At 42.6% G+C, this 25,031-nt stretch overlaps 1 protein-coding gene across 3 annotated transcripts in view; it reads right to left on the bottom strand.

Annotated features, from left to right (window-relative positions):
- Window positions 1-25,031, bottom strand: part of CAPN7 (calpain 7) — a 111,863-nt gene that overhangs the window by 47,898 nt on the left and 38,934 nt on the right. For all 3 annotated transcript variants that reach the window (XM_033930039.1, XM_033930036.1, XM_033930038.1), the window contains exons 6-9: window positions 22,877-22,963; window positions 22,351-22,477; window positions 17,508-17,593; window positions 2,582-2,675 (exon numbers count right to left, since the gene is read on the bottom strand). In XM_033930039.1, the coding sequence (XP_033785930.1) occupies window positions 2,582-2,675; window positions 17,508-17,593; window positions 22,351-22,477; window positions 22,877-22,963 (394 nt within the window). The remainder of the gene's footprint in view (window positions 1-2,581; window positions 2,676-17,507; window positions 17,594-22,350; window positions 22,478-22,876; window positions 22,964-25,031) is intronic.

Genomic DNA, 25,031 nt, shown 5'->3' with positions numbered 1-25,031 from the left:
TATCTGCCTTCCTTATCATCCTTTTCAATGTGATTTGGCAGCTCCTGTCAATCATAGGCTGGCTGTGCAAGATTGCTAATTCTAGATGCCTGGGTGACCTAATGCCTGTGCATGTGATTTTCTGTTTTTGTGTTTAAAACATTTTGCTGAAAGCACAACAGTGCAAAAGAGTAAAACAGATTTTATGCTGTTTATTCTAGGAATAAGCAGTGGGCTTTCCTAAGTCCATCTTAATAATGTCATGCAGATTTTTTAAGGAAATTATCCAAATCTTTTTTTAATTACATGTTGAATGAAAAATATTTTCCCAGGTTTGTTTTAAATCTACTACTTAAAAGCTTTATTGCATGCCCCTTTACTCCTAGTATATATTTATTTTTATTTTTTATTTTTTAGTATATATATATTTATCTTTTGGCATGGCCCATCAGTTATAGCATTTGCTACATGATGGGCCATGCCAAAAGATAAATGTAGCATTTGCTACATGAATTGATTTTTTGTCACGTATGGTTAAGGGGCTGGAGGAGTTGCCGTACAGCGAAAGATTAGAGAAACTGGGCCTCTTCTCCCTTGAGCAGAGGAGATTGAGAGGGGACATGATAGAAACATTCAAGGTACTGAAGGGAATAGACTTAGTAGCTAAGGCAGGGAGAACGAGAGGGCACTCTCTAAAGTTGAAAGGGGATAGATTCCATACAAACGTAAGGAAGTTCTGTGGTAGAAAGCAACATATTTATTTGGCTCATAACTTGCTGGCGCCCGATATTTTTAGCTCACAGTGAAAAAAGTTTGCTCACAACACCCGCCCGCTTAGAGGGAACACTGGTAGGGAGAAGGCAATGGCGTACGAAAGAGGGGGAGGGGGCGGTCCGCCCCGGAGAATGTGCACAGCCAGTCAGGTCCCCCGATCGACCGACAACAGGCCCGGCCGACAAATCTCCCTGCCCTGTAGCCGCAAATCTAAATTACCTCTTACAGCAGCTTCACTACTCCAGCTGCTGTAAGAAGGTAATTTAGATTTGCGGCTACAGGACAGGGAGATTTGTCCGACCGGGCCTGTTCTGTTGTCGGTCGGGTGCAAAAGCGCCACAAAGGTGGAGGCAGGGAGGGAGGAAAGGTGGAGTGGAGAAGAAAAGACGCTTAAGGGAGGAGAAGGCCGCTGAAAGCACTGGGGAAGACAAAGGGGTGGAAAAGAACGCTGAAAGGACATGGGGTAAATGGGAGGAGGGGGGGAAGGACCCTGAAAGCACTGGGGAAGACAAAGGGGTGGAGAATGCCACTGAAAGGACATGGGGAAGACAGAGGGGGGAGAAGGACGCTGAAAGGACATGGGGAAGGCAGAGGGGGGAGAAGGATGCTGCCTGACAGGACATGGGGAAGATGGTGGGGGAGAAGGACACTGAAAGGAAATGGGGAAGAGGGAATGGGAAGAAGACACTGGCAGGGAAGAAGACAGAGGTGCCAGACTATGGGGGGAGCGGAGGGAAAAAGATGGGTGCCAGACCAATTTGGGAGGGGGGAGAAAGGGAGAGGCACAGTAACAGAGCAAATGGAAGACACAGAGAGAAGAGAGGCAGTGGATGGAAGGAATTGAATGAGAACATGAAGAAAGCAGAAACCAGGCAATAAAGGTAGGAAAAAAATTCTTTTTTTTTTTTTGCTTAAGGATAAAGTAGTATATTAGTTGTGTTGATAAAAATTTATAAACATTAGAGGCTCTGGTAGAAACCCGTTTACAAAGTATATATTCTTCCCAATTAATATTTCCAAATTAATAAAGTCTTTTTGCTTATTTTTAAATGGGTTTCTACCAGAGCCTTTCATTCAGTAGCATAATTAAATGAAATAACTATTTCTGTAGTTTATAGGGACGGGCGGGGACGGAGGGGATTCCTCGCAGGGACGGGTGGGGGTCCTCACGGGGGACGGGTGGGACTTTGGCGGGGACGGGTGGGATTTCTGTCCCCGCGCAACTCTCTAGTTTAAACGCTGAAGCTAAAGCTCAAGACTTAACTATTTTATGTCTAAAGCATACAGTTGAAACCCATTTGGAGGAGAATTTGCCTCAGAAGCTACCGGGCAATCACTGCTCCAGAGCTATGAAGGAGAACCTGAATTCCTCATTGGTTAACCTTCAATATTCTATCATAGGCAACCCCGCTGTACCAACTTCAACGGTAAGGTAATTAAATATTAATCCATCAAAGTGCAAGCCACACTTATCTGTTCTATTAGTTTCTACATTGCCTTAGCCTTCATCCTTTCTCAAGTGGGTAGCGTCATCAGCTGGAATGAAAGAGGATCAAAGGAGGGGAATATCATCAAGGCTCTTCTGTAAGGTGAAAGAGGAAGTCGTTCTTCAGCCTGGATACTTTCCTTCAGCAGTCTGACTGCTCAGATATTTGGATACATCTTGCCTATATGAATGACATCTTGCGCACTCTCAAATATTAATAAGTCTCTGATGTTTGGAGCCAACTTTACAAATAATAAAATCAGATATATTCTAGACTTATTCACTGTCAAAAGAGATGGACCAAAACACAAGTCACAACGCAAGAAACTGATTACACTTCACCTTCCTGGGCACTCCATTGATGTGAAGTTTTACCATATATTTTCCACAGGGGTTATACTCAGGCTCTCCTTTTTTATTCTGGGGATAAATAATGCTGGAAAAAAAAAGATTGAAATGGCTCAAATGCACTATTATAGTAACCTTTCTGTAATACACAGAAAAAGTACCAATAAAATAATTCACATTAACCTAAGGGTTATAGTTACTTCAGTGTTGTATCACATTAGTGCATGTTATTAGAAATAGGTCCCAGTGCACATAAAAGGGATCTGTGATGAATAATTCAGGTTAATGCACTTTAGTCTATGGTTACATTGTAGCATACTTTAGCACACAGACTGTTAATCTTTCACTTTTAGAGAATCATCAAATAAGAACATAAGAATTGCCGCTGCTGGGTCAGACCAGTGGTCCATCGTGCCCAGCAGTCTGCTCACGTGGCGGCCCTTAGGTCAAAGACTAGTGCCCTAACCGAGACTAGCCTTACCTGCCTACGTTCTGGTTCAGCAGGAACTTGTCTAACTTTGTCTTCAATCCCTGGAGGGTGTTTTCTCCTATGACAGACTCCGGAAGAGCGTTCCAGTTTTCTACCACTCTGGGTTTGTACAGAATCCAGTGTTCTCCCCAGAAATTTTTTCCAGCCGGGTGGCATGAAAAAGTAGCCGGGTGGGGCGGGCCGGGAAATTTGGTAGTGGGGAAAATTAAATGTATACTATTTTTATTAGTTAATTATTATTATTTTCCAATGCTCGATATGACTTCCTTTTTTAAGGTTTGACACTTGTGCCAGAATATTTTTACAAAATTTAAGAAGTATCCAATTCTAGAAGTGAATAATTAGATATTCACCCTCTTTCAAATAGTATAGAGGTTTAAAAAAGGGAAATGCGTTAATGAAGTCATTAGGTTCAATCTAACCATTTATTTCTGCATGAATTTAAACAACTAAAAAAAAAAAAGATAAATATAGCTCATCCAGTCATACAAGAAATGGCTGTACAACACTTCTAATAATGTTTTGATCACTAGGTTCCTTCCTGAGGTCTCACTGAGGATATGAAATAGATGCTATCCCCACTTCTAGACCTCTTCCACATAATTTATGGAGAGGTGTTACTGAGCCTTGAAGGACACCTGTGTGATTGATCTTTATCTGCTTCTTTTTTATTTTGCTATAGTGCAAAGTAAGAGCTAGGGCAAAACAGTATAGGTAAAGATGCAGGTAATAATTAGCAATGTATTAAAAATATTTTATTTTTATTTGCTTATAATGTCATTTGAAAGCTACTTGATGATAATACAACTTTAATTTAATTCTTTATAATGTGTGTCTGTGTGTTGGGGGGACAACACCTACGTCAACAGTAAAGTTAGAATAGTCATTAAATCCAGTGGTGTACCTAGTATATATGACAGCCAGTGCTAATCATTTTTTTAACAACCCCCTCCTCTATATAAAAAAATATATTTTTAGTAATAATCCATGAGTCACACAATAAGGGTGCATCTAGGAAAAGGCCGCATCTTAAACACTGCAGTGAGCACTAGAACACCAACACACGCATTGTAAAACTAAACAAACCAGATCCTACACAGCCAATTGATCCTGTAGTCGATGCTAACAGAAAGCCATGTCCTTTTCATACACACAGAACACAGATACACCCTCGCCCAATATGGAATAATCACAAACTAAAAATAGAAATATGTAGTCAAAAGTTAAACTGAACCAAGAAACCAGACTCTGCATACAATGCAACACCACAGAAACAGTGACACATGTCCCCTAATACTGTGCAAAATATAAAGACAGTAGATGTAAATTTGAAAAAAACTTCTACATAACAGTCACCACTTTACAAATTAACAAATAGAAATAAAATAATGAGAAATATGAAAATACCATTTTATTGGACTAATCCATTTTTCAATTAGCTTTCAGAGGCCAAATCTTTCTTCAAGACAGTACAGTATACAGCTGTTATGGTATGCTGTCCTGACCTGAGGAAAGGGGTTTATTCCCTCCCAAAATTGCCTTATTTCCATTTCCTATTGATAAATTTTAATCAATACAGTTACAATACTACTTGATTCTACATAAAGCAACAAAAATATTTTTTTCTACCTTTTGTCATTTCTGCTTTAGTCATCTTCTCTTCTTTCTATTCAGCATTTGTCCTCGCTCCCTTCCATGCAACATCTGTCCTCTCTCTTTGCCCCTTCCACCCAGCCTCTACCCTCTCTCTACCCCTTCCATCTACTGTCCACCCTATCTGTGCCCCTTGCATCCACTATCCACCCTTTCTGCCTTTTCCATCCAGTGTCTGCCCTCTCTCTGTTCCATATGGTATCTTCCTTTTTTCTATGTCCCTTCAATAAACTCTATATCCTGTGCCCTTTCTCTCCTTTATACATGATTTATTTCAGCTTCAACCCCTCTCCATTTTTTGTCTCCACCCCTATGCTCTGGCATCTCTCTCTTCTCCTTCCCTTCTCTCACCCCCCCCCCCCTCTCCAGTATCCGCCTCCTGTCTTTCCCCTTTGGTCTAGGCCTCTCTCTTTCTCTCCGTCTTTCTTCTGTGAGGAGATCATGTTGATCTTGAACACTGAATAATTCTTCCACATTCTCCATATCAATGTACTGTAGTCTGGTCCAGCAGACTGCTTTGGCACTATTACATGGGTAATAGTAAATTCATTATGCATCAGCTTTCTACACAGAATGCCACAAGTCTCTATTTCTTGTGCTGTGCTTACATCTGCCAGCGTCAGAAACTTGTGAGACAGATCCCTTGGCAATACTACACTTCGGAGCCCTTTGACCATCTGGTTCTGTATGGTTGCAGGCTTTAAAGCTCTGTTTACTGGAAGAGACTGTCCAGCATACATAGTTGCATCACTCTTAAGGATCTGATCAGAGATTACATTAGACAAGGTGGTATTTTTAGGCATGGAAAAACAGGACGTGTTCTCCTCAATCTGCTCAGATGCCTTCAAATGCCCTTTAATATTCGTCTGATCTCGGGCTAAATCTTGCCTCCTGAGCTGATCTTCAAAGGAGAGCGGAGTGAGACCATATCGACAGTGAGATCCGTTTTGGGCCGCATGTTGTGCAGGGCTGGACAGCACAGTTACTTACCGTAACAGGTGTTATCCAGGGACAGCAGGCAGATATTCTTGACTGATGGGTGACGGCACCGACGGAGCCCCGGTACGGACAATTCTAGAGTGATCTCACTCTAAGAACTTTAGAAAGTTCTAGCTCGGCCGCACCGCGCACGCGCGAGTGCCTTCCCGCCCGACAGAGGCGCGCGGTCCCTCAGTTAGTATAAGCCAGCTAAGAAGCCAACCCGGGGAGGAGGGTGGGACGCAAGAATATCTGCCTGCTGTCCCTGGATAACACCTGTTACGGTAAGTAACTGTGCTTTATCCCAGGACAAGCAGGCAGCATATTCTTGACTGATGGGTGACCTCCAAGCTAACAAAAAGAGGGATGGAGGGAAGGTTGGCCATTAGGAAAACAAATTTTGTAAAACAGATTGGCCGAAGTGACCATCCCTTCTGGAGAATGCATCCAGACAATAATGAGATGTAAAAGTGTGAACTGAGGACCAAGTAGCAGCCTTGCAGATTTCCTCAATAGGAGTGGAACGGAGGAAAGCTACAGATGCTGCCATTGCTCTGACTTTATGGGCTGTGACGGAACCTTCCAGTGTCAGTCCGGTCTGAGCATAACAGAATGAAATGCACGCTGCTAGCCAATTAGACAACGTACGTTTATAAACGGGGCGTCCCAAATTATTCGGATCAAAGGACAGAAAAAGTTGGGGAACTGATCTGTGGGGTTTCGTACGCTCCAGATAGTAAGCAAGAGCCCTTTTACAATCCAAAGTATGCAGAGCTTGTTCCCCAGAATGAGAATGAGGTTTTGGAAAGAAAACAGGTAGAACAATGGATTGGTTGAGATGAAATTCAGAAACAACCTTAGGGAGAAACTTTGGATGTGTACGCAGAACTACCTTGTCATGGTGAAAAACCGTAAAAGGTGGATCTGCAACCAGTGCATGAAGCTCACTGACTCTCCTGGCAGAGGTAAGAGCAATAAGGAAAAGTACCTTCCAAGTGAGAAACTTGAAAGGAGAGGTAGCCAAAGGTTCAAATGGAGGCTTCATTAAAGCGGAAAGAACCACATTGAGATCCCAGATAACCGGAGGGGCTTTAAGAGGTGGTTTCACATTGAAAAGCCCACGCATGAACCTGGACACCAGGGGATGAGCTGAAAGAAGTTTTCCATGGACTGGCTCATGAAAAGCTGCAATGGCACTGAGGTGGACTCTGATGGAAGAGGACTTAAGGCCAGAGTCAGACAAAGAAAGTAAATAATCCAACAACGTCTCCACTGCTAGGGAAGTGGGATCAAGATGATGAAGAAGACACCAGGAAGAAAATCTCGTCCACTTTTGATGGTAACATTGCAGAGTGGCTGGTTTCCTGGAGGCATCCAGAATGGAACGAACGGGCTGAGACAAAAGAGTATCAGTCGAAGTCAGCCCGAGAGATACCAAGCTGTCAGGTGTAGAGACTGGAGGTTGGGATGTAGAAGGGTTTCCTGCTGTTGCGTAAGCAGAGATGGAAACAGAGGAAGAAGAAAGGGTTCCCTGGAACTGAGTTGAAGTAGAAGGGAGAACCAATGTTGCCTGGGCCACCTCGGAGCAATCAGAATCATGGTGGCTCGTTCCCTCTGGAGCTTGAACAAGGTTCTCAACATGAGAGGCAGAGGAGGGAAGGCATACAGGAATAGATCCGACCAGTCGAGGAGAAAAGCATCCGCTGCCAGACGGTGCGGAGAGTAAAGTCTGGAGCAGAATAGGGGCAGCTGATGATTGTGAGGAGCTGCAAAGAGGTCTATCTGAGGAGTGCCCCATTGAGTGAAGATAGACTGCAGAGTTACAGGATCGAGTGTCCACTCGTGAGGTTGGAGAATTCTGCTGAGTTTGTCCGCTAAAGAATTCTGTGCCCCCTGAATGTATATAGCTTTCAGGAAGAGATGGTGATCTATGGCCCAAGTCCAGATCTTTTGGGCTTCCTGGCATAAAAGGCGAGAGCCTGTCCCACCCTGTTTGTTGATGTAGTACATCGCAACCTGATTGTCTGTGCACAACAGAAGGACCTGAGGAAAGAGAAGATGTTGGAAGGCCTTGAGGGCGTAAAACATCGCTCTGAGTTCCAGGAAATTGATTTGATGCTTCTTTTCCTGGGCTGTCCAAAGACCTTGAGTCTGGAACTCGTTCAAGTGAGCTCCCCATGCATACAGAGAGGCGTCGGTGGTGATGACTAGTTGATGAGGAGGTTGATGGAACAGAAGACCTCTGGATAGATTTGAGGATACCAACCACCATTGAAGAGACCGACGAAGAGATGATGTCACAGATATGTGTCGTGAGCAAGGATCCGTCGCTTGGGACCACTGAGTAGCAAGGGTCCATTGAGGAGTGCGCAGGTGAAGACGTGCGTGAGGTGTGACATGAACTGTGGATGCCATGTGCCCCAAAAGTACCATCATGTGTCTGGCTGAGATGGAAGGTAGTGAAAGCACCTGCTGACATAGAGACTGAAGGGTCTGAAGACGATTGGATGGTAGGAAAGCTCTCATTAGGAGTGTATCCAGGATCGCTCCAATGAATTGAAGTCTTTGAGTGGGGATGAGATGAGATTTGGGTAGATTGATCTCGAACCCCAGAATTCGTAGAAACTGGATGGTTTGGTTGGTGGCCAGGAGAACTGCTTGAGCGGATGTGGCTTTGATCAACCAGTCGTCCAGGTAAGGAAATACATGAAGGTGGTGAGAGCGTAGAAATGCCGCTACCACAATGAGACATTTGGTGAATACCCTTGGAGAAGAGGCTAGACCGAAGGGTAGCACCTTGTATTGGTAATGACAATGATTGATCATGAATCGGAGATATGGTCTTGAGGTTACATTGATCGGTATGTGAGTGTAAGCCTCTTTGAGATCGAGGGAGCATAGCCAGTCGTTTTGATTTAGAAGAGGATAAAGGATGGCTAAAGAAAGCATTTTGAATTTTTCCTTTACCAGATGTTTGTTGAGATCGCGAAGATCTAAAATTGGTCTGAGATCTCCTGTTTTTTTGGGGACTAGGAAATAACGGGAGTAGAATCCCTGCCCTTTTTGATCTAGAGGAACCTCTTCTATAGCGTTCAGAAGGAGTAGGGATTGGACTTCCTGAATAAGGAGGGCAGATTGATGACTGTGCAAAGCAGACTCTTTTGGCAGGCTTTGAGGTGGAAGAGTCTGAAAGTTGAGAGAGTAGCCGTGGCGGATGATGTTGAGGACCCATTGGTCCGAAGTGATTACTTCCCACCGGCTGAGGAACAGAGAAAGTCGACCTCCTATAGGCTGAGGCAGGAGAGCAGGAATAGGGATACTGGCTATACTGTGGAGAATGAAGTCAAAAGGGCTGTGACTTCTGCTGAGGAGGTTGTTTCACAGATTGTTGCTGCTGCTGCTGTCTGGGAGGCTGACGTTGTTGTTGCCTCTGACGCCTGGGTTGCTGAGCAGTGGCAGGTAATGGACGAGCTGTGAAGCGGCGTTGGTAGGCCGACTGCTGTCTATATGGTTTTGGTGGAGGAGGCTTCTTTTTATTTTTAAGCAGGGTATCCCAGCGCGTCTCATGAGCAGAGAGCTTTTGTGTGGTTGAGTCCATGGAATCCCCAAAGAGCTCATCCCCTAGGCACGGGGCGTTGGCTAACCGATCTTGATGGTTAACATCAAGCTCGGATACCCGAAGCCAGGCCAAACGGCGCATAGCCACCGACATTGCTGTCGCTCTGGATGTAAGTTCAAAGGTGTCATATATGGATCTAACCATAAACTTACGTAGTTGGAAAAGAGACGACAAGCAGGTATGAAATGATTGATGCTTTCGTGAAGGAAGATACTTTTCGAAAGAAGCCATGGTGGTAAGGAGATGCTTTAAATAAAAAGAGAAATGAAAAGCATAATTACTAGCCCTATTTGCTAACATAGCATTTTGGTAGAGCCTCTTACCAAATTTATCCATGGCCCTTCCTTCTCTGCCAGGAGGGACAGATGCATATACACTGGCTCCTGAAGTCTTTTTAAGGGTGGATTCGACAAATAAGGATTCGTGTGGAAGTTGAGGTTTGTCGAATCCAGGAATGGGAATTACTTTATATAGAGAATCCAGTTTACGTGGGGCCCCTGGGACAGTTAAAGGAGTCTCTAAATTCTTATAGAAAGTTTCCCTCAAGATGTCATGAAGGGGAAGTTTCAAAAATTCCTTTGGAGGCTGGTCAAAATCAAGAGCATCCAAAAAAGCTTTAGACTTTTTGGATTCAGCCTCCAAAGGAATGGACAAGGATTCACACATCTCTTTCAAAAAACAGGAGAAAGAGGAAGTGACCTGTTTGGAGGATGGGTCAGGGACAGCCGAATCCTCCTCCTCTGAGGAACATTCGCCTTCAGAAAGAAAGGGTTCCTCTGAGTCTCCCCACAGATCAGGGTCCCTGACATGGGAAGAATGGTCCCGAGACTCAGGTGTCGACGTTTGTAAGTGTCGGGTCTTGCGCACCGACTTACCCGACCTCATCGATACCGAGTCAGGAGATGTTATCGGTCGCACCGGTGCCGAAGTCTGTACCGATTGATGGTGAGCTCTCGGCTCCGGTGCAAGGACTGGCATCGATACCGATGAGGTTAGGTGATGCGGCACCGAAACAGTGGAAGCGGGTAACACGGGTTCCACAATCGGTATCGATACGGGTTGTTCCACAACCGGTACCGATAGCTCGGTGCGGGCCGGCACCGGAAGGTTCGGTGTCATGATAGCAGGAAGGAGCCGTTCTAATTGCTCCTTAAGCTGCGCCTGAAGGATGGCCGTAATGCGGTCATCAAGGGATGGCACCGGTACCGCTTTTTTCTTCTGCGGTACCTGCGGTGCCGCTCGACGCCCCGGAGATGAGGAGCCCGATGTCGAGGGACTCACCTCTATAGGGGCGGAGCGCTTCCGCTGGCGTCTTACAGGCGGCAGGATTGGACTCACTGCACTCGAGGCCGGGAGACGTTCCAGCGGGGAAGGCTTCTTAGCCGGCTTACCTGACTGTTGAGACGCCGGTGTGGAATCACGCGGCGTCGAAGACGAGGGTGCCGACTGAATCGGTGCCGAAGCCGGAGTCGAAGGAACGGGGTCGGACATCTCGGCACCGAACAGTAATCGCTGCTGTATTTGGCGATTTTTTAAAGTCCGTTTTTTTAGAGTAGCACAGCGGGTGCAAGTAGAGGCCTGATGCTCAGGACCCAAACACTGTAAGCACCAGTTGTGTGGGTCCGTGAGAGATATAGGCCTAGCACACCGCTGGCACTTTTTAAAACCCGGTTGAGGGGGCATGAAAGGAAAAACGGCTTCCGCCAAATCGAAGGCCGAGGCTTCGATGGTGGCAGAAGGCCCCGCCGGGGAAAATCAAATTAAGAAAAAGAAAAGAAAATTTTTTTTTTTTTTTACAAAAAAGAAAAAAGAAACTAAATAAGGCCAATTAGCCAAAAGTTTACGCGAGCGGGAAGGCAATAGAAAAAAAAGTTTCAACAGCCGTTGAAAAAAACGCGTCTTCTTAGCTCCGCGGAAACTAAGAAACTGAGGGACCGCGCGCCTCTGTCGGGCGGGAAGGCACTCGCGCGTGCGCGGTGCGGCCGAGCTAGAACTTTCTAAAGTTCTTAGAGTGAGATCACTCTAGAATTGTCCGTACCGGGGCTCCGTCGGTGCCGTCACCCATCAGTCAAGAATATGCTGCCTGCTTGTCCTGGGATAATAAGGCAAGTTGTAAGCTTCCTTCCATCGCTGACCTATCTTCCATAAGTCAGCAACGGAAGGAAGCTTACAACTCGCTGCTCTTGCTTGCTTCGGGCCTTCCTCGTTGCCGGGTCCTGCCTACTTTCGGAAACAGAAAGTAGGCAGGATCCGGCAACAAAGAAAGCCCGAAGCAAGCAAGAGCAAGTTGTAAGCTGACCTGTCTCCTATAGCGAACCCATGCTCCGGGGCGTGTGCATGCCGACTTCCCTTCTCTTCCTCCCTCAGGACGTGACTTCCGGTTTTGGAGAGAAGCGGCATGCACATGTTAGAGCCCCGGAGCATGGGTTCAAGTCGCTTGCTGGCGTTAAAAACTAAAAAATAAAAAAAAAGTCAGGCTCCTGCGATTCAGGCTGTGCCGAGTCAGCCCGGTAAATCTCCAAGCCGGTGAGAAGGTTTTGGTTTTTTTTAATGTTGAGCGGAAGGCGGCAGCAGCAGCAGGATTGCGATCGAGATTACAGCCGGGCGCTCATCTAAATTAGCTGGGCGGAGCGCCCGGCTGAAAGGCCCTGGGGAGAACACTGAGAATCTATCCCCTTTTAACTTTAGAGAGTGCCCTCTCTACCTTGGAGAGGGTGAACAACTTGTCTTTATCTATCTACGTCTATTCCCTTCGTTATCTTGAATGTTTCGATCCTATGGATTCATTGCACATCCATGTTGGTTCCTTAAATTGCTTCAGCTGTTGGAAATGTCTACTTAGAACATCAGATCATATGAGAAAACATGCATGTGCTACACCACTAAGAGCGGATCTCCAGAGACATTGTAGTAACCTCATAGATTCACAATGAGGAATCATGTGATCAATCATGGAACACCCCTAGAAAATATTCCATTTGGAGACGCTATAGACCAGTGGTCTCAAACTCGCAGCCTGGGGGCCACATGCGGCCCGCCAGATACTATTTTGAGGCCCTCAGTATGTTTATCATAATCACAAAAGTAAAATAAAACAGTTTCTTGATCATGTCTCTTTAGCTATAAATTACAATATTATTATTAAGACTCAGCCAAAAGGAAAGATTTATGAAGTATAAAAAGTTTTACCTCATGCAAAATTGTCATTTCTTTAATAAGACATTAACTATTTTTTCTGAGGCCTTCTAAGTACCTACAAATCTAAAATGTGGCCCTGCGAAGGATTTGCGTTTGAAACCACTGCCTTAGACCATACAGAATAGTAACCAGAATGGAATTTTGGCCCAGATTTTGTAAAAGATATCTAAAGTTAGGGACCTATATCAGCATGCCTACCAGAGCCCAAGTTCAATTTAGGAATTGTAAAGCGAAATTCTATAAATAGTGCCTAACTGAAGATGACAGCTGTTATGCGCCATGTTCCTTGACGTCTATTTTTTAAACACCGTTTATAGAATCAGGGCCTTTATTTTCATACTTTTTTCTGGATTTCAAGGTTAAATAAATAAGAGGCGGCAAAATGTAGTCACTATACAAATTTAAGCTATTCTGAAGTAGACTCAAAGTGGGAAAAGACTACTTTAACTAAGGTAAAATGGTCTTCCTATTTAAAAAAAAAGTTCATTTTGGAGTTAATATCCCAATTATTTACATTCAATGTAGCCAAAATGGGTCTACTGTTTCAGTTTGGACGAGCCACTTTGGGAACAGACTCAGGAAGAGTACGTAATTAAAATGAGGTACACTTAACCATATCTGTTTCAGAGCTTGATAGATGCTGCACTTCTGAAAGTAGAGATTCATCTTTTCTACAGTCAGGTGGTCAGCCTTTTACCAACTTGTGTGTGGTAATGCTAAATAAGCAGAAAGCTTTTCTATGGCTGAGATCACTGCTCTGTGTGTAACCATGTGTGTAATTTGAGAATCTATCACATTTGAGAATCTAGGTTATGCTTTTTGATCCTTCTTGGTCTTAGCGGTGAAGAATCTTGAATGGTTTAATAGGAATGGCTTAGCCTTTCTGAACTGTTTTCTGTTCAAATATGGGTTTTATTTTTTTTTGGGGGGGGGAGAGAGGATCAGCTAGATGCAGACAGAATTGTATAAATTTCCTTGGTGTTTGATCTCTTAATTTGGGGCAATATCTGTCTTTTTTCCCCTTCTGGTCTGGTTTTGTTTGAGTCTTACTGATCCCATCCTGCTGGAGTGAGTTGATGGCAATTCTAGTAGTTGGAATCAAGGATGGTACCGAGCAGACTTTATGGTCTATGGCCCAGAAATATCAAAGAAAAAAAAAAAAAAAAGACAATTTAATATAATCATCACTTTATCATGTATGTAACTAATGGGCAGACTGGATGGACCATTCAGGTCTTTATCTGCTTTCATTAACTATGTTATTGGGCACTTCTCTTTTTCTTTCCTGTCTTTTTTAAATACAAATGTCCCGCTTTTCAGACAATGTTGTACAGTTATTTTCCATGCTCAGGATTATTTCCAGGCATATTTGCTACATTTATAAAAATATAAAATATAAAGAAAGGTTGGGATCAGACACCCTTGATGGTCTTGTGGTGTCTTCATATTCTGTTAAATGAAATATGACATTCAAGAAAGAGAATTTAGATTTTACCTCCTAAATTTGCTTTCTTTTAGTCCTCATGGATCATACCCATTGACCAGCGGATAGAGACAGAGAAATAAAATAGTTGTGTGTTTTATCCTTCAAGGACACCATGCAGCATCAGTTCCTTAGTATTTCAACTAACCAAGCAACAGACCATCCATCTATCATCCTACCTGCTTGATTTGCCATACTAAATATATTCCTATAAAGAAATTCTCATTAAACTATTTGGAAAAGGTTAAGTTATCATAGGAAACTGAACCTTAAAAGAAACATGACTGAAGGAAAAAAAAAAATCAATTAGAGGACGTATAGTAGTTCAATAACTGCTGATTTGCTAGGGTGGGCCTAGAGTAAAGAAAATCAACAGGCAAGATCTAATTTCACTTTCATTAGTGTGCTCACCAGACCAGACCAGTCCAAAAGCTATGGGATATAGCAAAGCACTTCAGAAAATGGGTGGAACTTCAAAATCCTTTCCAGGACATGCTCCTCTATGAATGCAGTGATTGCGTTATGCGACCACTATTGACAATCGATCAGTCAATTGTGTTCAATTCTAGTTGCCTTATCTCAAAAAAGATATAGCAGAACTAGAAAAGGGTCAAAGAAGAGCGCCCAAGATGATAAAGGGGATGGAACTCCTCTCGTATGAGGAAAAAGAGGTTAGGGCTCTTCAGCTTGGAAAACAGATGGCTGAGGGGAGATGTGATTGAGGTCTACAAAATCCTAAGTGGTGTAGAACGGGTACAAGTGGATCAATTTTTTACTCTATCAAAAATTACAAAAAGACTAAGGAATTCTTGATGAAGTTACAGGGATATATACTTTTAAAACCAATAGGAGGAAATATTTTTTCACTCGGAGAATAATAGTTAAGCTCAGGAACACATTGCCAAAGGATATGGTAAAAAGAGATTAGGTTCTTACCTTGCTAATATCTTTTCTATAGTAGTAGGTAAGTGTGTCATTCTGGCCGGACAGGTAATATATCCATGCTCGCAAGCCGTGCAAATGGAATCCATTCCAGCTTTTGAATCCCTCCTCCTTCACTGGGAGGCTCAGCTGTCTCCTTCAGTTTGTACCAAAGCAGGTGATACTCCAATATAGAAAAACACATGTGAAGGAGGGGTTTGGGGAAACTCCCTGAACTACAACTTTGCTCTGCTCTGAAAATATAACAGACATTAAATATTGCCATTTAACAGGTGAAACATTAAAACAATCATGCCAAACAGAAACATTTATAGAGCTCACGTATTACCCCAATACAGTACAGCAATAGATTATTCTTTATATCCTTAAGGTCTGAGTGAAATCCAAATTTCAGCCTGGACTCACTTTCATGAGATAACTGACTGGGTGGGGCTCCAGAATGACACATCTACCTACTAGAAAAGGTATTAGCAAGGTAAGAACCTAACCTCTTTTTCTAGTGCAATAGGTGTGTCATTCTGGACAGACGGGATGTACAAAAGCATCCCAGAATCTAGGGCAGGACCACCGTGCCAGCTCGTTAACACTGAGGACCCAAAGGTGGAGTCTTTCTCTTGCTGCTACATCCACTCTGTAAAACTTGGAAAATGTATGTAGTTTGGACCAAATTGCTGCCCTACAAATCTCCTCAGGCAAGACCGCTCAAGTTTCTGCCCATGAAGAAGTCACGCTTCTAATTGAATATGCCTTTATGGAGACTGATGACTGTTTTCCACAGGCAATATATGTTGATGAAATGGCCCTATGGATCCATCTGGAAATTGTGGCCTTGGAAGGTGATACGCCATGTCTAGCCTGACTAGTAAGCACAAAAAGATGGTCAGATAGCCTGAACTGGTTGGTGACCTCAAGATATTACAGAAGCACCCTTCTCACATTCAACTTTTTCAGAATCCAGTCCTTCTTCAAACCTGTGAACTGGAACGCAAGCAATCTAACCTCCTGATTAACAAGGAAAGCAGAATCAATCTTTGGCAAAAATCTCTGAGAGAGGTGGGATCCAGAAAGCCTTGAGCATGCGCAGATGCTCAAGGCCCAGTCCAGCAAGAGGCAGGATCTTCAGGCACCGGCACCTCCTGTGGGTTGGTGTTGCGTGCCGGTGCCAGATGGGGATAAGCCTTCAGTTTGTGCAGGGGGGGAGCAGATGTTCACGAGGGGGGGATGATGCTGGTTCAAGGGGGGGGCCAGCCCGGTTCGCGGGCGGGGGGACTCACAAATCGAGTCAGCGCTTGGTTTGCGAATCATGATTTGCAAAAATGTTTTGCTCGTCTTGCAAAACATTCGCAAACCAAGATTTGACTGCATTGCTATTTCGAAAATTACTTAAGGCTCATTTTTTTGTCTTAGCTTTTAGCTGTCCCTCTGACATCCAATAAAATGTTTGAGAATGACTACAATTTTTTTTGCTGAACAATGTAAACAAATCTGATTGATGTTTGTAATGTATTGGAAAAAATATGGTAAAATTTGACCTCTACTGTGTATGTTTACTTGTAAGCCTCTTAGGAGATAAGTGGATAATAAGTTCTTTAAATAAATAAATAAATAAAATATAATCATAATATGTGATAAAACATTTTAATGGATGGCAAAGGAGCAGGTAGATGGAAAAGACAGAAAATAAGGGGACTAATTTGAAGAAAGTTACACGTAAGGTCAGAATGGTGCTTGAGAGTTATCTCATCTAGGGTAGGAGTGAATAAACATGTCCTGCAATATGGCTATAGTATGTGCAGCTGGTGTCACTCCTGAAAGATAGAGACACTAAGCTGTAGTGGAGCATTTATGCAGAGACACATGTCCGATGGATATAATCATTTGAAGACTACAAAAGATATAGAAATTCTATAAAATTAAAAATCCTCAGCCAGGTAGGAATATGGGCAGCAGCTTTTATTAGATATAAGATGTATTGTTTTAAATACTTTGCATGTTGACTGTAAACTGCCCAAACACCAGCAACCTAGAGACTGGTCAGCTTGCAGGGTTCCTGCCCACCACACAGTGTATAAACACCTCCAAGCTTAAAGAAAAAAGTTAAATTAATGGGGTGGGGTGGGGGACGACAAGGAGGAATTGGTGTATGACTCATTTAGGTACCCTCCTATCAAAGAAGCAATGCTCCTTCTGTAAATGGAGTTCCAGATAAAAAAAGAAATTTCTCCTCTGCTCTCTGTCAGTTCAAGCCTTAGAGAAGATGAGGAGGAGGAGAGTAGGAAAGCTCAAACTCTCCAATATATCCCCAGCAGAACTGAAGCTTGGTTTCCCAACTGGCTCAGGAGTTATTCCATTGATCGACCCTGGAGCTGCAATAGTAACCTGCATCTATCTGCTGGAGACAAAGAAATACCAAGGAGCTAATGCTGCATAATGTTCTTGGGGTATCACAAAGAACTATCTGCTGGTGAATGGGCATAACTCACAGATTCTGCACTGGTCTGGTGAGAATTCTAAGGAACATCTACTTGATAATGGCATTCATAACAAAGATCTTTACCTTGTAATCAATTTTTTGTTGAATCGTCTTTCGTAGGCTGCACTGATGGCTAAAGATGCAACAAAAGAACAATCTGAAACTATTGTCTAAAGGGGGAAAAGACAAATAAGATGTGAATACCATACAATATTCTTAAACTCTACCTTACTTATGTGTAACATACCAAAATTACCTGGACAAAGGCTAATGCCAAAGCAAACTATTCTCAGTAGCACTCTATTGGAGACTATGGATCTCAAGTGCTCACTTGCTAGCCTAAATGCGAGCTATCATCAGTCCAAAGGATCTCTTGTTGAGAGCTACTTAATTTCTAATTTTATTACTTATTTTTTGTCTTGTATTTCTAAAATATAAATAAATAAATAAATAAACGCCTAAGGGCTGGTTTTGAGGCCGGGTAGCCAATTACACCTGAGCAGCCAATCACACCCGAGCTAAGTACCTTATACAAATACTATGGCCCAGATAAGGGCTCATATACTTTCATGCTAGTTGAGTAAAAGCCCTTAGGCATTTATTTATTTATATTTGAGAAATACAAGACAAAAAAATTAAGTAATAAAATTAGAAATTAAGTAGCTCTCAACAAGAGACCCTTTGGACCGATGATAGCTCGCATTTAGGCTAGCAAGCCAGACAAGTTCAAGTGGCTACTAGCTGTGAGCACTTGAGATCCATAGTCTCCAATAGAGTGCTATTGAGATTAGTTTGTTTTGGCATTAGCCTTTGTCCAGGTAATTTTGGTGTAATACCATACAATATAACATAACATAGCTCAACACTGATTGTGCAACTACAATAGGAAAGCTTGCCACAGAAAAGGAAAATGAAAAGCGAATGAAAATAATGTACAAGTGTCAATTTATCAAATCTCATTTCTGTTTCTCTACAGGAAAAGTAATAGTGTTATATGCTCTATGATAGAGAATGACACAGTGACAAAATTTATCACCATTCCCGTCCCCGCGGATAACTGCGGGAAATAATCCCATGTTATTTTCTAGTGTCTATTTCAACCTCGGTTCTTCTACATCAGCATTCTTCAAAGCAAAGCTTGCGGGTCGGTGGTTATGCCCAATTATACTCTGATTCTTTCCTCACTCCTTAAAGAATGACATGAAGATGGTTTCCCATGGTTATCCGTGGGGACGGGAACGGTGATGAATTTTGTCACCGTGTCATTCTCTACTCTATGACTGGCCCTACAGGACAGATATACAGCCAGAATACTACAACTTTTGACCCTTTTTCTGACTCTACCTCCACCAAGACTGTTATCAGACTGATAACCCCTTATTGGCTGAGGAAGGGCAGCTTTCAGTGCAATTATTGCTTACAGCATCAAACATTCTATTGAGTTACATTACCAGTCCTTCCCAATGTCCTATTTATGATTTATTTGGCATGTTCTATACTGCTTTAGGGCCTGATTCTAAAAAATCAATGCGTTAAACAACGCCTACAATGTAGGCATCCAACTCATGCCTATGGAAGTGCCTATGCACACCTACGGATGCCTAAGGCTGGCATAGGATCGGCCTATGAAGGAAGTGGTCTTAGGCGTCCACAGGCGTGCCTAGGTGCTTCTGTATTTATTTATTTAGTTTTATAGCCAGTCCTCCCCAGGAGACCAGAATGGGTTACAAGGATACATACACAGAAGTTTTCAGGATCAATAACACACATTACAGGAACAACAAGCTATAGGATCAGTAATTACATGTTACAGAAAATTGAGGTGGGATTTGATAATACACATGATGGGGAAACTAAGAATATACATGCTTTAGCGTATCTAAGAATATACAAGCTATATAGTCTCAAATGGTATCTACATGGCAGTAGTTGATAAGAGCATAGCAATGGCCGACAAATTCTGGTGCCCTGAGTTACGGTATACCGGGTCCCAGTCAAAGTTTGAGGCCAGGGGTGAACTGGTTCTTGAACAGTAGCATCTTTACTGCCTTCCAGAAGGGCAGTAGGTTGTCGATTTCCCCGATGGTAGGAGGGAGTTTGTTCCATAGGTTAGGCATGCTATAGGAGTACGATTGCTTTCATGCTGTTTCCAAGCGGAGGTGGTTCCTGGAGGGTTGTACAGCGTGGGTTCAAGTTGCGATTAGAGGAGCCGCTGAGGGTGATAGTCGGGGGTCATGCCGTGGAAGTTTTTAAAGGCTAACATTAGTTGTTTGAAGATGGAGTGTTAGTGTATTGGAAGCCAATGGGCTTGGTTCATTGTGGGGGAGATGTGGTTGAAAGGGCCAAGGTTCTGTAGGAGTCTCACTACTGCATTCTGGACTTTCCGTAATTGGTGCTTTTCTTCGGCCGGAAGGCCTGTATTGAGACCATTGCAATAGTCCAGGAGGGACATTACGAAGGCATATAACAGGTGGGTGAAGTCTGTTTCAGAGAAGTAATAATAATAATAATAATTTTATTTCTTATATACCGCTGTACCGTGAAGTTCTAAGCGGTTTACAGTAGAAACAGAAGAAATGCAATAAGTAAGATTAATTAAGATGAAGAGAGAGTACTTAGAGTTCCCTGACTGTCCCAAAGGCTCACATTCTTGCTAAAGTACTTGAGAAAAATAAATTAGTTAGGTTATAAACATAGAGTAGAGGAAGGTAGGAAAACAGTTCATAGGAAAATTATTTTTGAATACATTATACATTATATATTGTTCAAGGCGGAATACAAATTATAGGAGATTTGGACATTACCAAAAGAATTGCGTAATAAAGATTATCTAGATAAATTACATAACAGTGATTCATGTACATTACATGGTGTGGTAGAGGATTCAATTATGAAAATTACATATCAGGGAATCAAGTGATAAGAGAATATAGTGGAGAATATCAGTATATACGGTTTACAGATTGGAAGTTACCTAATAATGTCATAAGAAGTTTATTGGATAGTGTGGAAAATGTTTATATAGGAATCAGAGTATGTATGATAGGAAAGGTTCTAAGAATTGATTAATGGCGGATGGGTTTAAGTTATTGCAGGTAGTAGGAGGCGGTGGATACTACCTTGAAGATTTGGGCCGTTAAGAGTTAGGTCAGCATCCAGTGTAATGCCCAAGCTGGACATTTGGTCTTTGGGTTCGAGAATGGTGCTGTCCCAGGATATGTAGGGGCGAAAGGCGAGGCAGGACTCTTGGCGAATCCATAATAGTTCAGTCTTAGATGGGTTCAGTTGGAGTTTGTTGGCTGTTATCTATGTTTTAAACTCAGCAATGAAGGTCTGCAGAGTCTCAAGTTGTGTGACCCATGTTTTGCCCAGTGGGATGTATAGAGTTGTATATCATCCATGAAGGAGTTGATGTGGAATCTGTGCCTCTTTGCAATTTCAAGGGCCAGTCTGATGTAGATGTTGAATAATAGTGGGGACAATAGTGCGCCTTGGGGTACTCAGTAGCTCGCAGTTCTTGGCTTAGAGAGTAGGCAGGAGTCAGACACCTTAAATGCAGGCCTTACAAAAAATAGATGTGATTCTGGTTGAGGCACCTACTGGTGATTGACACATGGTAAAAGCCCATTTTGCAGGCGCCTACCATGGTAGGCGCCTTTTCCAGAATCAGGCCCTTAGTGAGTACATAGTTCACCTTCATGGCATGCCAGCACCTCACCAGACAAGCTAATGAGACGATTGCTCCTTCTTCGGTAAAAAATTGCTATCAAAACAAGGAATAGATCCTCAGTAACTTTTTTTAGGGTATCACTCACACCACTCTATGAATTCGTATATTCAGTAAGCTGCTCAAAAGATAAATCCAGAAGTTTGGTGGGATATGTGGTGGAGTCAATCAATCATGACTAGCTGTGGAAATATAATACCACTACACAGTAAGTAATGTATGGACAGGCCTTTAGAAGTCAACTTTCACAGCAAAGAGTGGCACTGTTGCAACCAGATCACAAAATCTGTCAATTTTAGCTAGGCAGGGGTCTTCAAGATTACCAAGCAGTCTTGCTGGCACAGATGGGGAGAGGAGGTAATGGGTATTTTTGGATGGGCTTTGGTAGAGACATAAAAGCATACGTGGTGGGTTTTGCCCTGGGGTACAGGTCTATTGGGCTTCCCTTTTTATGATGATGTCCAAGATTTTGGAGAGAAGTGTGCGAATCTTGTGGGAGGTGGTGCTCCTTCAAAGGTATGATTCTAATATGGACAATGGGGAACTGAGTTTTTGTAAGTTGTTTTTTTTATGGCTGCCAGACTCATTTTGATGCCTGTTGGAAGCGGCCAGAGCAGCCTGATTGGCACCTGGTGGTGGATAAATTGCAGCCTCCAAACAAGGTACAATGCATAAATTGGACCACATTTGGCAGCAGTTTGAATTGTAGGCACTGCATTGAATGGTTTCTTTTCTTCATTTCTCTTCTCCATGTAATTGTTGAACTTTGTCTTTTTAGAAAGGTCCTGACATGTTCAACTCAGGGGATTTGGGGGTAGAGTTTTCTGGTTTTGGTGGAATGTGCTGCTTTGCTCTTTCTTATTGTAAGTGAGATGAGTGCATTGAAGAATTCCCACGCACCTGCCATGTGGTTGTTGAATTGATGCCTATGATTATTTTGCTGTGTCATTTTTTCTTAATAAAAATTTCTCAAGTTAAAAAAAAAAAATACCAAGCAAATTACAGGGCATGGGAAACTTTCAGACTATAAACATCTGTTTAGTTTAACATATATAAAGCAAGACATGGAATCCAAGACAGTAACCATCACATCTTCGAAAAATGCTCAGTTTTGCAATCTTGTCATAATTACCACTTAAAAATATATATATAAAGACTATTTATCAAATTCCATTATCCACATAGGACCAAAAAGCTTACCTGTTTTATACTAAAACTTGATACTGTGTAAATCATGATTGGATTGTTGGTTATATCATCAGGTCTCACCCATCTAGAAAATGTTGCTTTCTGCTTTGGGGACAACGCTAACTTACCAAATTTGTCTCTGAAGTTAAAAACAAAACACACTATTTTAGTTCAAATCAACTAAATTAGAAAAAAATACATCTACAAGACCTTGCAGGTCAAACTGTGCTAACACTGTATACTGCAATTATGCAATGGAATATCTGATATGTGATTGACTATATAGCCCATGGGGGAAGCCATTGCTTGCCCTGGAATCAGTAGCATGGAATGTTGCTACTATTTGGATTTCTGCCAGGTACATATGATTTAGATAACTGCATCAGGCAAAAGGAATTCCCCCGTTTGTTACTAAGCCTGACTAGTTCACAAATAAATGACCAACTCAAAGCTTCCTTAGGTGTGGTTGGCTAAGCAGCTTATTATGGAGATCTAGGGAGAAGTTAACAAGAAATCCTGGTGGCTGATGCTCACTTACGAGAATGGCATGGGAAAGGCAAAACGCTCCCTTAGATCAACACTCATGAATGGTACATATTCAATGCCATTTATCTTCGAGGTCTTCCTGTACAAGATCCAAGAGAAAATAATTATTTTAGCCACGAGGTGGAACATGCAATTTTAAATTCTCTCATTTAAAGTGTATATGTGTGTGCATTGCATACAATAGTAAACACCAAAAACAGATGCAGCGTATTTCACAGCAATTATTAGCAACACGTGGTGCAAACATGGTCAATATTATTGTGGCTAAAATGTAGCTGCAATAAGTATACATACATTAAACTGAGTGGCTACAGGACCAGTATAATCACCCAAGCAAGAAGTATCCTTTGTTTAAATTTTAGATCCCTTGCCACATTCCAGTCTGTTGCCCAAGCCACAGACATTTTGATTTTTGAGAGGGAAGCCTACAGATATTGTAACACAACTACATAATTGCTACACCACCCTCTATTATTGGGGCAATTCCTTAAAGTAGGTGCAATTATTAAGCATAACTTATGCATGTCAATGAGAGAACTTGAATATATGCCAAAATTCTGCCTAATCACTATTCTGTAAACAAACGACTATCTCAGGTAACACATATCTGACAGGTGAGCATACATCTTCGATTAGAAAACTCTCTTGAAAAATTTAAAGCTAAACAAAACTTTTCTCATTAAAGACGCCTATATTCTTTAGTACTAGCTCTCGTTTCTCAAACCCTCAATTCTCGTGAAGCCTTGAAACACCAAACGCTTCTCTTGAAGCGATCCCCACCCTAATGTATCACTATTCTCCATTTATTTCCCTTTTTTATTAATTTTACTTCAATGTATTTAAAAACTTCCCCTCCCCTACTTCCCTTTTGTTCCATGTACGTCAAAGTGAACTCATCTAGTATTTTTAATCTATATATATATAAAATCGGAGGTATGTGTGTATGTATGTGTGTATGTGCCGCGATCACGCAAAAACGCCTTGACCGATTTGAACGAAATTTGGTATGCAGATCCCTCACTACCTGGGGTGATATGTTCTGTGGGTCTCGCGGCCCACCTGCACATGTGGGCGGAGCTACAAACAGAAAATCACATTTCACCCATTCATGTCAATGGAAAAAATGTAAAAAGATGCCATTCTTACATTAGTTCAAAAACGACTTGACCGATTTGAACGAAACTTGGCATGCAGATCCCTCACTACCTGGGGTGATATGTTCTGGGGGTCTCGCGGCCCACCAGCACACGTGGGCGGAGCTACAAACAGAAAATTAGATTTCACCCATTCAAGTCAATGGAAAAAATGTAAAAAGCTGCCATTCTCACAGTAATTCAAAAACGGCTTGACCGATTTGAACAAAACTTGGTATGCAGATACCTCACTACCTGGGGTGATATGTTCTGGGGGTCTCGCGGCCTACCTGCACACGTGGGCGGAGCTACAAACAGAAAATCAGATTCCACCCATTCAAGTCAATGGAAAAAATGTAAAAAGCTGTGGGACCGATTTGAACGAAAATTGGTATGCAGATCCCTCACTACCGGGGGTGATATGTTCTGGGGGTCTCGCGGCCCACCTGCACACGTGGGCGGAGCTACAAACAGAAATTCAGATTTCACCCATTCAAGTCAATGGAAAAAATGTAAAAAGCTGTGGGACCGATTTGGACGAAACTTGGTATGCAGATCCCTCACTACCTGGGGTGATATGTTCTGGGGGTCTCGCAGCCCACCTGCACACGTGGGCGGAGCTACAAACAGAAAATCAGATTTCACCCATTCAAGTCAATGGAAAAAATGTAAAAAGCTGCTATTCTCACAGTAATTCAAAAACGGCTATACCGATTTGTACGAAACTTGGTATGCTGATCCCTCACTACCTGGGGTGATATGTTCTGGGGGTCTCGCGACCCACCTGCACATGTGGGCGGAGCTACAAACAGAAAATCGGATTTCACCCATTCATGTCAATGGAAAAAATGTAAAAAGCTGTGGGATCGATTTGAACGAAAATTGGTATGCAGATCCCTCACTATCGGGGGTGATATGTTCTGGGGGTCTCGCGGCCCACATGCACACATGGGCGGAGCTACAAACAGAAAATCAGATTTCACCCATTCAAGTCAATGGAAAAAATGTAATAAG

Source organism: Geotrypetes seraphini, chromosome 2, assembly GCF_902459505.1.
Source record: "Geotrypetes seraphini chromosome 2, aGeoSer1.1, whole genome shotgun sequence".
Taxonomy (NCBI): Eukaryota; Metazoa; Chordata; class Amphibia; order Gymnophiona; family Dermophiidae; genus Geotrypetes; species Geotrypetes seraphini.
Note: the sequence above shows the minus strand (reverse complement) of the source record. Positions and strands in the feature narration are given on the sequence as shown.